Below are 13,292 nucleotides of genomic sequence, written 5' to 3' on the forward strand. Positions count from 1 at the left end.
ATAGAGTTCAGTTCTGCTTCACTACAGATGTGTGTTTTTGCTGCACTAAAGCAATGTAAAATTTGGTTACTTGCCTAATATAGGATAGTCAAAATAGTCTGCTGCATTAAATTAGGAGCACTCTTTTGGAGGTATCTGTAAACAACCTCTATATTTATGCTTGAAAAAAATTTGTAATTTCTCTTTGTGGTTGTTAACATATAGGAAGTAATTTCTAGGGCTTATAAAATATGTTGCTATCCTTAGCAGTTTTCAGGTCTAGTTATTTGGTTTTTGCACACATGTGCGGAGTGGCTGTATCATATTGTAATTGTAACAGCCTCTCAGCCTACTTTTAGCAGTTAGAAAGTGTCTGTTTTCTGCTACTTCTGAAATATTTACTCTTCCACATCAGTAGCTTTTAGACCAGAAATTAATAAGTAGTGTTTTATAGCCTTGTGTGTGTATGGGGGGAGGGCAATCAATAGAATTTGTGTTTATAATTACAAGCTGTAGAAAAAAAGTCATTATTTCTTCTGTATTTTTAAAATTCCTTAAAAAATTTATAGTCATATTTCTTGATCAGTTATGCGATTAGAAGTGTGAGAAAATGTGATTTCAAGAGAGATCTAGTCTATCATTTAATTTTATAATTAATTTTACAGAGAATAATAAAATGAGCATATATACAATATAGTCAAGAATGTGGCTAAAATGGATATTTGAGCTGACTGAATTTTATTTTTGTGATAAGTATTTGAAAAATGAGAATGATTGTCAATATGAACACATCCATCAAAATACAGTAAATTTGTTACGTTGAATTCTTACAATTTTTTGTGAGAAAAATGAAAATAATGTTTGGGTCTTCTATGTCACTACTCCTTTATCATAGAATATTGGGAATTGACCTTTATTCAAGATTGTAATCCAGTCCACAGACAATACAAAATCATTAGCATATAGAAGTATTGTTTAGTCAAACTTCTATTTTCCTCATTAAAAAGAAAAAATATATTTTGCTTTTTGACTTAGAGATATCACTAACTATATTATTCCACTAGAACTTCCTATCTTGATGTTTAGTAGTAGACTCAGGACTATAATCTTGATTTATTTGATTGTTTTGCTTTGTTTTTCCTTTATAACACACTACATCTCAGATTTCTACACCGTATTCATCCCAGGTGTGTTGAAACTTTGGGAATGGATGACTGAAATGGTCAGCTGTGATTGTTTCTACTTTTTGCATCACTCTGGCTGTCAAAGATACATGCCATGAAAAAGTAATTAGTGGGGCCGGCCCGATGGTGTCGCGGTTAAGTTTATGCACTCTGCTTTGGTGGCCCAGGGTTTGCTGCTTCAGATCCTGGGTGCAGACCTACACACCGCTCATCAAGCCGTGCTGAGGTGGCGTCCCACATAGAGCAGCTAGAAGGATGTACAACTATGACATACATATCTATTGGGGCTTTGGGGAGAAAAAAAGGAAAAAAGGAGGGAGATTGACAACAGATGTTAGCTCAGGGCCAATCTTCCTCAAAAAAAAAAAAAGAAAAGAAAAAGTAATTAGTTGTGCAAGTTCGGATAAGGCAGTGAAACTCACTAATCTCATTCTATTCACTTTCTAAGACCAGGTACTCCATTATAGTTAAGAAATGCCTTACAATATAATGATTACATTTGTTTGATTTCTTTATAAATTACACTAGCTGTGGTATCCTGTAAAAAACCTAAACTAATGAAGAAGGGGGTATTTTAACAGTCTAATTATTTGAAAAGGATATTATGGGCGGAATTTAAGAGTTGATGGGGGAATGGGCTAGATGACGTTTAAATGTTCTTTATACTCAGAGATTCCAAGATTCCAGCCCTAGGCTATAAGGTAAATCTAAGAAATGCTGGTTGTCTTAGTTACAGTGTTTGTGTTTTTTGGTTTGTCATAGACTGCCTCTTTAAGGTGTGCCCTATGAACCGATATTCTGCCCAGAAACAGTATTGGAAAGCTAAGCAAGCCAAACAAGGGAACCACACAGAGGCAGCCTTGCTGAAGAAATTACAGGTAAGGGCCAGGCTTCCATTTGTCTGGCTTAGGTTGTACCAAGAACAGCAATAACAAAAGATCTATTTCGTAGGTTAGTGATTTCAGTCAATACACAGAGATTTAGAATAGATGTACCAACACATTGAAACGGGAAGGGTCTTTTAAGTTAGAGGGTGTGACTCCTGATTTCCTGGCGGGTAGGTAATACATTCCTGCTGCTATTGTTTAGGATGTGTCAGACTAATTCAAAGATTCACATCAAACTGGAAACCAATTCAAAATCTCTGTAGGAATATCAAATCCAGTTTTACTTGGTATAGTATTTAATTTTTTTAAAGACTATGGAAAAAAAATTGAAAGTCTGTTGTTCCTGGTTTGGACCGAGTGTAAATCTGATAGAACTTAATTTTGTGTCATTAAAATTCCTGATGCTTTTAGAATTAAAACTGTATTTTGAGACTTTTGAAATTCACCTACTATCCTGGTTGGTTTCTCTAGCAATATGCATTCTGAAAGTAATTTTATAACCAAAGAGCCTAGTACTTTTCTGAAATTTCCTACGTAAAAGCATCCCAACATATTCTGGGCCACATTTCAGCATTACATTGAGAGAATTATCACACCGTATTTAATTTTTGCCCCCCACCCCCACCCCCAACACCAAGAGTAAAGCAACCAGCCTATTTTATTCATGGTTGTGTTCTTCGTTCCTAAAAAAAATATTGTACTCTGTTTACTATGTTTCCACACTGAATATTTGATAATCATTCTATAGCATGCTGCAGAACTGGAACAAAAACAAAATGAATCAGAGAATAAGAAACTGTTGGGAGAAATTGTGAAATACAGTAATGTTATACAAGTAAGTGTCTATTTACTTTCTCTTAAAAGAGATGAATGTTTTATGGGTAGTTTGCATTTGGTAGGAATGCCAGACTGCATTAAAATTTTGGGATACAGTCGTTTGTTCTTTGGTGGGAATTACGGATATTGTGATATTTTCAGTTGGTATTCAGTGCACCAATCTATACGTCTGGGAATAAGTCTGGTGTATACACAAAAAGAAGTGAGCTTATCTACATATATGCACAAGTTATTATAACAAAAGGAAGAAGATGGGGAAACATAATTTCTAAAGGCCTGTAGTAAAATAGTCCTTTAGAATTAATGGGACTAACATGTAACATATGAAGCTTTATATTTTCATTTTGTGGAGAGAAGAAAGTTTTCAAATTGTACTTTTAGATGGAAATTTTCCTTGAGTTGTGATTAGTTGTTCTATTTCAATTATTCTGCACACTGATTTATCTCAGCTGTGTTCCTTTCTTGTGCTTCACTTCGATCTTAGCTTTGTACTCAGTTATTTGTTAATATATGCCCCACCTTGTTCCAAAAAGAATGTAAGGCATTTTCAGAAATACATACCACATAACAAGATAAAATAGAAATAAATAAGGCAACTCAGTCAAAGGGAAAATAATGGTTGGATGAATAAAGTGAAGTCAGAGGTGAGGCATATTTATAAAAACTGTGCTGTAAAGTCTGGTAAACTTTGGCTTGAAGCCTTTTTGTTGCCTGCTTAGCTATAAGGGAAGCATGATATATTACAGCGTGTGCATTGGAGGTCCATAGTGTAGAACTAAGTCAGAGATCTAGAAGCACACACATTGCCAGGAAGAAAATCAGAGAAGTGTTTCTCTAGCGAGCTCTCATAAAGAGGACACTGTTTAATATAGTAAACAATAGCCTTAACAACTTCTTTACAGTAAATACTACAATGAGGTATTTCATAGAGCTGTTTTAAAAAATAATATTCCCTGATGTTTTGTTGTTGGCCAATGGCAAAATGCCAGAGCACAGGGTAGTCAAAGCAGTTCTCCCATGGGACAAGATGAGAGCCCCTGGCTCTATAGCTTCCTGAGTGTGTGACTTACTCTAATGATAGATTATGTGATACCTGTGGCATGGGTAGGCTGCATGTCCCTTGGGGAATCCTCCATAAATTGAGTTTCTCTTGACCAAGTTTTGATTAATATTAAGTGTCAGCAAGTGGAGCTTATGTTTTTTGTCGAGAACCTCAAGTGCAAATGTTTGCGTGGTCGTTAGGGGCTGAGCCATGTGTGCTAACATGGTGGATCCCAAAGGAGTTGGGTTGGCCCATGAGGGTTTACATTGGTTTATGAGATAATTTCCTTCATATTGTGGATATTAAAATGACCATTCTCTTTTGAAATGATTGTAATAATAGACAGGAAGGTTATTTTAGTTATTCTACTCAGTAAAATCATGTCTTGGAAAGATTTTATCCATAGAATCTAAAAAATCTGAGACATGTTGCTTCTATACTTATCTGAGAAGGGAGTAGGATCAACGTCCTCTGTCAGAAGTTGCTGAGACTATTTAGGATGTGCAGCCTGCCTCCTCACAGAGGAAGAATTAGGGCTGTCTGTGGGCAGGGTTAGTGCATTATTTTAGTTTCTTGCTTATTCTTTCGTGTATTCGGTTTTTGTGGCCATGCAGAAATTGAGAAAGAATGTGGTTTGAGGGAACCTCCAGGTCTCCTGTGGGAAGCCAGGTTTTATTCTGTTATTTATCAGTAGATAAAAGTCATTCAGAGATGTCCCCTGGTTTGTTTCCCTCATGTTGCCCACTTCGTTATGAAACAGAATTGGGGGTGGAGGTGAGGAGGAGCCCAAAGCAAGTCAACTTGGAGAGATGGTGAGTGTGGAGTCTGAAAAGAGCGCCTTTGTTTAATCTCCATCCAAGCCGTGTTATTAGGGCACATGCTATATGTATAAACATATGCATGTAATCAGCAGAGGAGACCAGAGAATAAAGGCGGAAATCCGTGTCTTTTCCCTACAGCTACTGCATATAAAAAGCAACAAGTATCTGACCGTCAACAAGAGGTTACCCGCTTTACTGGAGAAGAATGCCATGCGCGTGTCCTTGGATGCTGCAGGAAATGAAGGGTCTTGGTTCTATATTCATCCCTTCTGGAAGCTGAGAAGCGAGGGTGACAATGTACGTAAATATAAAATTAAGAGAGAAACAGTGCATTCATAAAGACAATAATTCTTAATAAGTGAGAGAATCCAGAAAGTACAAAGAAAGGAAATATAGTTTTCAATCTTCAACACATTATTTTTATGTTAATATCTTTCATAGGTTAGAAGTATTTATTTATAGTACAAATTATGCTCAGGAATTGTAAAAAGATAAAGTTCAGATTAATTTAAAATCATCTTCCAGCTAGAATTTGTGTGAAAGAACTTAAGTAACCTTAATATTGCCTGAGCCTTTTAAAAGAGAGGGAGAATTTGCTTCCTTTCCTAATCAGGAGGGAGCATGGGAAAAAGAGCTGTGCTTAGGAAATGTTAGGAAACGTTGTCTACCCTTTTGAATTAACAGAGTAACATAGTGAATCACGACAATATTTCATTTACTAGCTCTAAGGTCAGCCGTTTACAGTCTGTACATCTTAATAGATGTGTAATGTGTGAGGAGCTATAGATTAGCACCTGCTAGTTGATGACAGTCTTTCAAATGCATTGTGCAATATGTGCATGTTGTATCATGTAAATTTTAGTGGTTGCTGAAATATTTTCTGCTACCTTATAGAGTAGGGAAAATAAAGGTTATGTTAAATGATTCAATAGGATCAATAGATATTTTTGTGTGTAATAAATAAAGTAGCACGTGATAGTCATTAGCACACGGGAGATAATCAGTAAATGCTGGTTGACACTGAATACTGAATAACTTTCATAAATAGAATGCCTTACAAATATTGGGTCAGGTGACCAAGAAAAATAATTGAGCTTTAAAAAATTAACATTATAAATATAAAAGTATAATTATTCTGACAGTTTTCTCAGTACTTTGATTATATTTTAAGTATGTTTTGGCTATTTCTTGTCTTAGAAATATCTTCTTTTATAGTGAATCTATTTTTCCAGTGAATTTTGACGTATAATTTCAATTCCACAGGAAGCAAGCTTCGTGGTTTAATTTGGTTAATAAGTTATCTGGTGATATCCTCTTTAGGTAAGGTTTGGAAGAAGCATGGCATGCAGGAATGTAATCCACTTTAAGTCTTGTGTTGGATTCCTTAAAAAAATAAGTCCCACTGTTTTTCTTTCGGCATCAAGTGATGTGTGCTGTGAGCATGATATGTATTTTAATTTCAGTAGGTAGTTAATTACAGTCAACTCTCAATTATTCAGGGACTGATAATGCAGTTTATGAACAACCTACGTCTTTTGATGCCGTTTCTTGTAATGCTGTTCCCCTCTCCAGACCCCCACTGAGTAGTGTCCTTGTCTGTAGGTGGTCAATGAAAATTAAACTTCAAAACAAAGAAAACCTGGGCTCAAGCTCTAAAGGAATGCTAGGAAATGATTGGATAACTTGGGGCCTTTAGATTTGCTCTGGATTTTATTAATTCATTCTATTTATTTATTCATTCTATCTATTCCTTTCCCTGTTCCCAGATGCCTTTACAGGATCAACAGAGAGTTGAATGTAATGAACTATTTCAAATAATTAGTTGTACTGGGGGAAAAAAAAACTTACTCCCCAAACACTCCATCTTGGTTAAAATGCACAATGTAATTAAGTGCAGTATAGAAATCCTTCTTATACAGATGTGCTCCATAAAGCATGGCTAAAACAACCTTCCACATTGCTTTTTGCTGAAACAGCTCACTGTTTTTGCTCACCACTGTGTAGCTTTTGTATGTGATTAAGATTGGCTGTGAAAGCATACGCATACCCACAGCCCTATATTTGCCACATAAATAATTGTGTTGTAATGCTCATTTTCTTCCCTAAGAATAGGTAGCATTTTTCTAAAATACAAGCCTATTGTATTTTATTGAAGGCAATTGGAAATACTATCACTTCATAACAAGTGTTTTCGTTACTGTTGATATTCTTTAAAAGCATATTAAACTAAGAAGAGGAAATTGCAATATTCAAAGGACTTTTAAAATGATATTTTACTATTTAGCAGTTAGTTAAGTTGTGATTTAGGTTGCGAGCATCCAACAAGGTGTTTGGTGACCAAAATGAAATGTAAGAATGAGGCTGATAATAGTCTGGGGAGAAAAATGTTCATATCCTCAAAAATCAGTGGTTTCTACCATTTAAGAGCACCTTTGACATATGTCTTACAGAATTGTGAATTTGTAGGGAAGAATAGATTCATGGATCCCTCAACTTTCAGCTGTATGGAAGCCTTTACTTTCTGTTGAGTAGTTAGAAAGTCACTGGGGACAAACTTGAGCAGAGAACGTAAATATTTCATTTTCATTTATTTTCCCATGATTGAGTAGTTAATTTTTCATTTTCAACTTTGATCTAAGAAGATGTGAGTTCTTTACCTTGATGGTAGATTTTAAAGGGGAGAAAAGGCCAGATATTCTTTCAATCAAGAGAAAAATGCAACTCTTAGGGAAAGAGCCTCTTCAAATAGCAAGAAGATTTTCCTGTTTTGCAAAGACAGACCCCTTGGAATTCTAGCAAAGGCAGGACTAGGTCCCTGGTGTTTTGGTTCCTACTGCAATGTTCTTTTCACCATACCAGCTGCCACTTCAAAAGAAGAGTAGCTGCCCGTGGCGTTTGGATTGCTCTTCATTTTCAGTAGAATCTCAGGTTGAATCTTACATGGCTGTTACATAGAATCAACAGAAGTGCTGTTGGAGATATGTTTATGTCATGTTGACTTTTATATGTTTTTGTTTATATTTAATTTTTTAAAATACTTACCAATTCATGGTTCAAAGATAGAAAACAATATAAAGATACATTGTGAAAAGTCTCTCTCCTATCCTTTTTTCCATCTCCCCAAGTCCTGCCCCCTCTTCCACAGTTAACCACTGAAAGGATTTCCAATGCATATACTCTTACTCCCTCCCTTGCTTTTTTTACACAAATATAGCCCAGTTCTGCTCCTCATCCTCTCGCTTAACACTGTTTCTTGATGATCTTCCCTTATCTGTACATAGAGAGCTTCTATGATGGGTCTTTGTGAGTCATAGCATCTGACTGATTGTGGACTAGAAAGACAGGTGATGAATAGAGACCAGTTCTGTAAACAATAGAAATTATTTCTGCAAACCAAAGAACAACCTTCCTTTGCTCAAATAGTGAGCTTGAGGCTTCTCTATCGTATTTGAATCTCTGGAGATAGTTTGTGACAACAGTACCATATGTAAATGTAGACTCCTGTATATAATCCATAAAAGCTTAATTTATATTGAAAATATGAAATTATATTCCTTAAAGTCTTGGTCTGGGTTAAAATATAGGGAGAAGAAGTTTTGTTTATTTTTATTGTCTGAGTCCTAATTTGTTTTTCAGTTATCTGTCAAACAAATCTATTCTGATATTCAGTTGGTAAGAAATATGCAAAGAGAAGGTATTGGTTTTCATTTCTGAGATGATGAGTAATTCTATAAATGAGAGTGTAGGTACTACGGTAGGTAGTAAGTCTTCTAATGGAATTTAACAACAGAAGTAACTAAATAACTCTAAAATTAAACTGTTCATTATTATCATTAAGAAAATATAACTCATTTCCCCATAATTTGAGTTATGAATAAAAACACTTGAAGATAAATTGCACAGTGTTAATGATAGCATAAACAAAAAAATCAACTTAGACTTACTTCTCTAAAAGGAGGACTTTTCCCTTAACCAATTTAACAAAATTTTAAACTAAAAAACTTTTTTATTTAAAAATGAACACCAGGTTTAAGGAGCAATATTAGTTTTGGATGTTTAAGATAAAAGTGAACTAGATGCTTGTAGCCTGAACAATAAACGTATTTCTACAAGGTCATACCTAATTCTTCATTTCCTGAATCCAGATGACGTTAGAATGTTTAATAATTTCTGAGATTGTGGGAAAGATAAAATTTAACAGACTTGTTTTTGAGAGATAATACAAATGTATGACATTTTCTACTTGCACTTGAAGTGGTTCTAATATTTAGGTAGATTGGTTTTTTGTGGCAGATGCGTTTACTCTCTATATCTGCTGTGCTCATGGCATAAGAGCTCGTGTGGAGGGATAATGACCTATTTACCAATGTTAAGAAAGCTCTAACTGAAATGAGAGACTAACAAGAAAAGGAACTACACTAGCTTTATGAATCCACACTGATAGGTACTATGGGATGTGATTATATGATCATTTATCAGAAGATACTTTACCTCAAAGAGAAAAAGAATTGAACTAAAATTTGTATGGAGGATAAATGGGCCAGGTGTTAGGTCAATAACAAGGACATCTGGGCATTTTGATTTTGGCTTCAAATATAGCACCAAAGATCCATGCAGTGTTTTAATTGCAGCTTATTTTTGATTCCTAGATTGTTGTAGGAGATAAAGTTGTTTTGATGCCCGTGAATGCAGGACAGCCACTACACGCCAGCAACATAGAACTTCTCGACAATCCAGGGTGTAAAGAGGTAAGTTCAGGAGGAAAGGAAATGAATTTGTTGATTTTTCTCATGACAGAAAAAATAAGTCGTATTAGTTTCTTTCATAGTTTTCTTAAGCATAATCCCAGTTATGCTGATTAATATTCCTAAGGTGCATGTAGATAATGAGTAGCTATTGCTATTTTTGGATGGTCTTTTGAAGATGTTTGCATTGAGGTACATACTTCATTGTCCAAAGTTGTCTTTTTTCTCTTTTTACTAGTTGAAGTAGTAATTTCTGGTATAAAATGGAATCTGCAGTCTTATAACTTAACGTTTCTTCATTAATAGGTGAATGCTGTTAATTGCAACACTAGCTGGAAAATCACTTTATTCATGAAATATAGTTCCTATCGAGAAGATGTACTAAAAGGAGTAAGTACGTGCTACATAGAACGTTGCTAGAAGAACTGAAGGTAGTCTTATTGAACTTCTCGATGCAAAACCTGTGTATTCACTAGTGTTCCTGGTTTAGAATGTGACTATAGATGTTAATGCTATGAGCCATTGTACTGAGTTTTCCTCCCTATATTTTGAAATGTATAAATAATCATTAAAAGCCAAGTAGCTAGCAGAAGGGCCCAGAGTATCAAAACCAGAGACACTCGCTTCCTATGTCTATTTGTTCAGACTTTTGTTGGAAATACACTTTTCTTGATCTGTTTTTCTAGGGTGACGTTGTTAGATTGTTTCATGCGGAGCAAGAGAAGTTTCTGACTTGTGATGAATATGAGAAAAAACAGCACATTTTCCTTCGTACAACCTTGCGTCAATCAGCCACTTCTGCTACTAGTTCTAAAGCACTCTGGGAAATAGAGGTGTGTAAATATTTTTTGGCTTTAGTAAAAACTTGTATCAAAAAGACAAGATTCACTAGGCTGATTATTTTATTGTTATAGGCATCATTTATGATAGACCCATAAAACAATAATTTTTGTGAACCAACTTGTACCTCTTCGTTGCTGTGACCAATTTGAAATGTTACTACTTCCTTAACCTATCTTCTCTTGGGCATCTCTCTCTCTCTCTCGTATAATAAGGGCATATATATAATTTTGCTTTTTAAAAATCCGTTGTGAAATGTTGTCAAGACTGATCAGACTGAAGGCCGTGTGCCTCCAATGGCATTGGAGTTAAGAGGGAGTGGGATGATTCACTTTAAGTAAAGACAGATATCAGACCTACACAGTCACAGAAAAGAACATTTTTTTCTTCTGGGGATGCCATTTCTCTTGGAATAAGGAGACACATAGTTAAGAATTCATTCATCTTTTAAAAAGTATTTCTTAAGTATACTGATATGGTAGAGTAATTAAGAAAATGTAAGGTATGTATTTTTCTTTAAAGGACCTTTCAGTACAGTGAAAGAGATAAGATATACATGATCACCTATGAACAAGCCACATCTGATAAATTCTATCTTGATTTGGTGGACATCCAGGCCTATAGCAGTGGTTCGCAACTATTTTAAACCCATCACTCCCCTTTTACCGCATATATTTTGAGACACTTCCTTTAATATCCTAAAATGAAATTCATAGGTAATATTCTTTATATATTCTCATGAGTAAAAATTAATGAAATACCCTAATTCTAATATAAAGAAGAAATAAAAGGAAAAGAATTTATAATAAAATAGCATGTATTTCAAAATGTAAATAACTACTTTAGAAGGTAAAATATTTATTCCTCTCTTTGATGGATACATTTGAATTTGAAAGAAGAGTTAGAAGAAGAGATCAGAAGACATTCTATACAAGTACAGGAAAAATGAAAGAGCAGAGGTAAATGTGGGCCCTCAAGTAACTGGTGTTAGGAGAAGTAATAACAGAACAAACTTATTTGTACATGATTTAAAAAAAGAGGGAAATAACCATAATTGAAATAGGGATAACAAGGCAAATTACAGACTGTTGAAACAGAGAAAATGAGGAAGTATGATGTTTATGCAAATGGGCTGAGCCTTAATTATAAATGTAATATCAAAATAATTCTCTAAGTTATGACATGCATTAAAATAGAGATGAAATAGTACAAAAAAGATATTTTCTATCTTGAAACCTTACTACATGTTGAGGCATAGTTTCAGTCTCTAGCATTCAGAAGGACCATATCCTTCAACATATTTGGAGACCATATCCTTGAATAGGTGACAGGGAATTGAGACGTTCTTGGGAAAACAACTACCACCAAAGCTACATGATATTCTTCCCAGAAGTCTACCTCACAACTACTCTTCGGGCAAGACTGAAAGATAACAGGCAACCTGAAAATAAACACATAATTAAAATATGCATTTTTCAAACCATAGATTTCTCATTATGCTCTAAAAATTTAAAAAATATAGGAATAGCAATAATGTGAGATATTATTTAAAACTTTATTAATGAACTACAGTGATGAAAAAGTCATATAGTGACTTCCTTACCCTGTGAGTTTCCTGCATTTCATGTGTCTCTACCTATTTGATATTTGGCTCTAAGTCTATTGAAAGGAGTTTTGAATCTTCTCTCTTATATATTTACTATTAGCTTTTGCTGTAACTGTACCACTGCACTGAAATCCTTTCCAACAAAATGCATAGTTGGAAATGCTGTAACCCATTGAACAGTCAGAATGGAGAGAGTGAATAAATTATTCAATAATTTTGAGATAAAGTCTTGAATTCATTTAAGCTTCCCTCTCTGTAATGAATTTCTTTTAAATTACTGGACTTTTCATATAACTTGATATAAAAACTTTTTAGTATGAGTATATATTAATGTATTACCATTTTGTATTTGTGGTAGGTTTATTTCTGTAGGAGTTTTGAAAGAGGTGGGCTGTGGGACATTTCTTTGTTGTGTGCTGTATCAGTCAGGAAGCCTGAGCAGGTGTTTCAAGCAAAGAGATAGGAAATTAGAAATATAGGAAATTAGGTTTCAATGTATTGGAAGAACTGGATGGAGAAAACTGGGGTGGGGAGCATGGGCTTTTGAAGATCTAGCAGTGTTGGAAGCCATTACTGCCCCTTCTCTGAGCCCTCAGGCCTCTCCTATGCTTCAGGAGTCCTCATCTACCCCACCCTGTAGGAGACTGCACTAGGCAGCTTCCACCACCTTTGCTGGAGCCAAAAGAGGAGCCTCTCTTCTACTTTCCATTCTAACAATGTCTCCAGAACCCTGCTAGTGAGGCTTTCAGGCCCCGTGATACAGGGGAGCATTTAGAAGGGTGGGAATGGTCCCGAGTGCCGCACATAATATCTAGCATGTACTGAATGCTCCTGTGAGTTGTGGGATATATAATATCTTGGCCACCGCCCATTAATGCCAATAGGATCTCTCCAAAGTCGTTGTGATCACGGCTTTCCCATCCATAACTTGAAATTGTCCCTAGGGAGGTGTGCTACCATTACTAGACCTATTAGTGTATAGGATAGGAGTTCTTAGGCTGGGATTCGGGGTGAGCTTCAAGTTATTTGTTAACCTCTAGCAGTTGTATACAAAATGTGTGTGTGTGTGTGTGTGTACGTGTACATGAGACAACCAATAGATTTTATCAGATTCTCAAAAGTATCTATGCTTTCCCCAAAGGAGTAAGAGTTCAAACATTGATGAGATCACAGTAGCTGGTGTGATTAGCAAAGGATTTGTTTTTAAATTTGAGAACTGAGCCTTGCGGGATGGAAAGGTTTTTGGCCACAGGGGGAGCCTTTCTGTAAGCCTTCATCCACTTTGAAGTATTTTCAGTATTATTAGCTTATTTGAGCTATTAGAGTGGGGGAATACATAAAGGCTGGAGTC

At 35.3% G+C, this 13,292-nt stretch overlaps 1 protein-coding gene across 1 annotated transcript in view; it reads left to right on the forward strand.

Annotated features, from left to right (window-relative positions):
• ITPR2 (inositol 1,4,5-trisphosphate receptor type 2) overlaps positions 1-13,292 on the forward strand; it is a 463,296-nt gene that overhangs the window by 82,799 nt on the left and 367,205 nt on the right. The window contains exons 3-8 of the mRNA XM_004435465.3: positions 1,926-2,041; positions 2,799-2,885; positions 4,889-5,047; positions 9,400-9,498; positions 9,802-9,885; positions 10,182-10,328. Coding sequence (XP_004435522.1) covers positions 1,926-2,041; positions 2,799-2,885; positions 4,889-5,047; positions 9,400-9,498; positions 9,802-9,885; positions 10,182-10,328 — 692 coding nt within the window. The remainder of the gene's footprint in view (positions 1-1,925; positions 2,042-2,798; positions 2,886-4,888; positions 5,048-9,399; positions 9,499-9,801; positions 9,886-10,181; positions 10,329-13,292) is intronic.

This window comes from Ceratotherium simum, chromosome 17, assembly GCF_057802395.1.
Source record: "Ceratotherium simum simum isolate JZ-2026a chromosome 17, ASM5780239v1, whole genome shotgun sequence".
In the NCBI taxonomy this organism is placed as follows: Eukaryota; Metazoa; Chordata; class Mammalia; order Perissodactyla; family Rhinocerotidae; genus Ceratotherium; species Ceratotherium simum.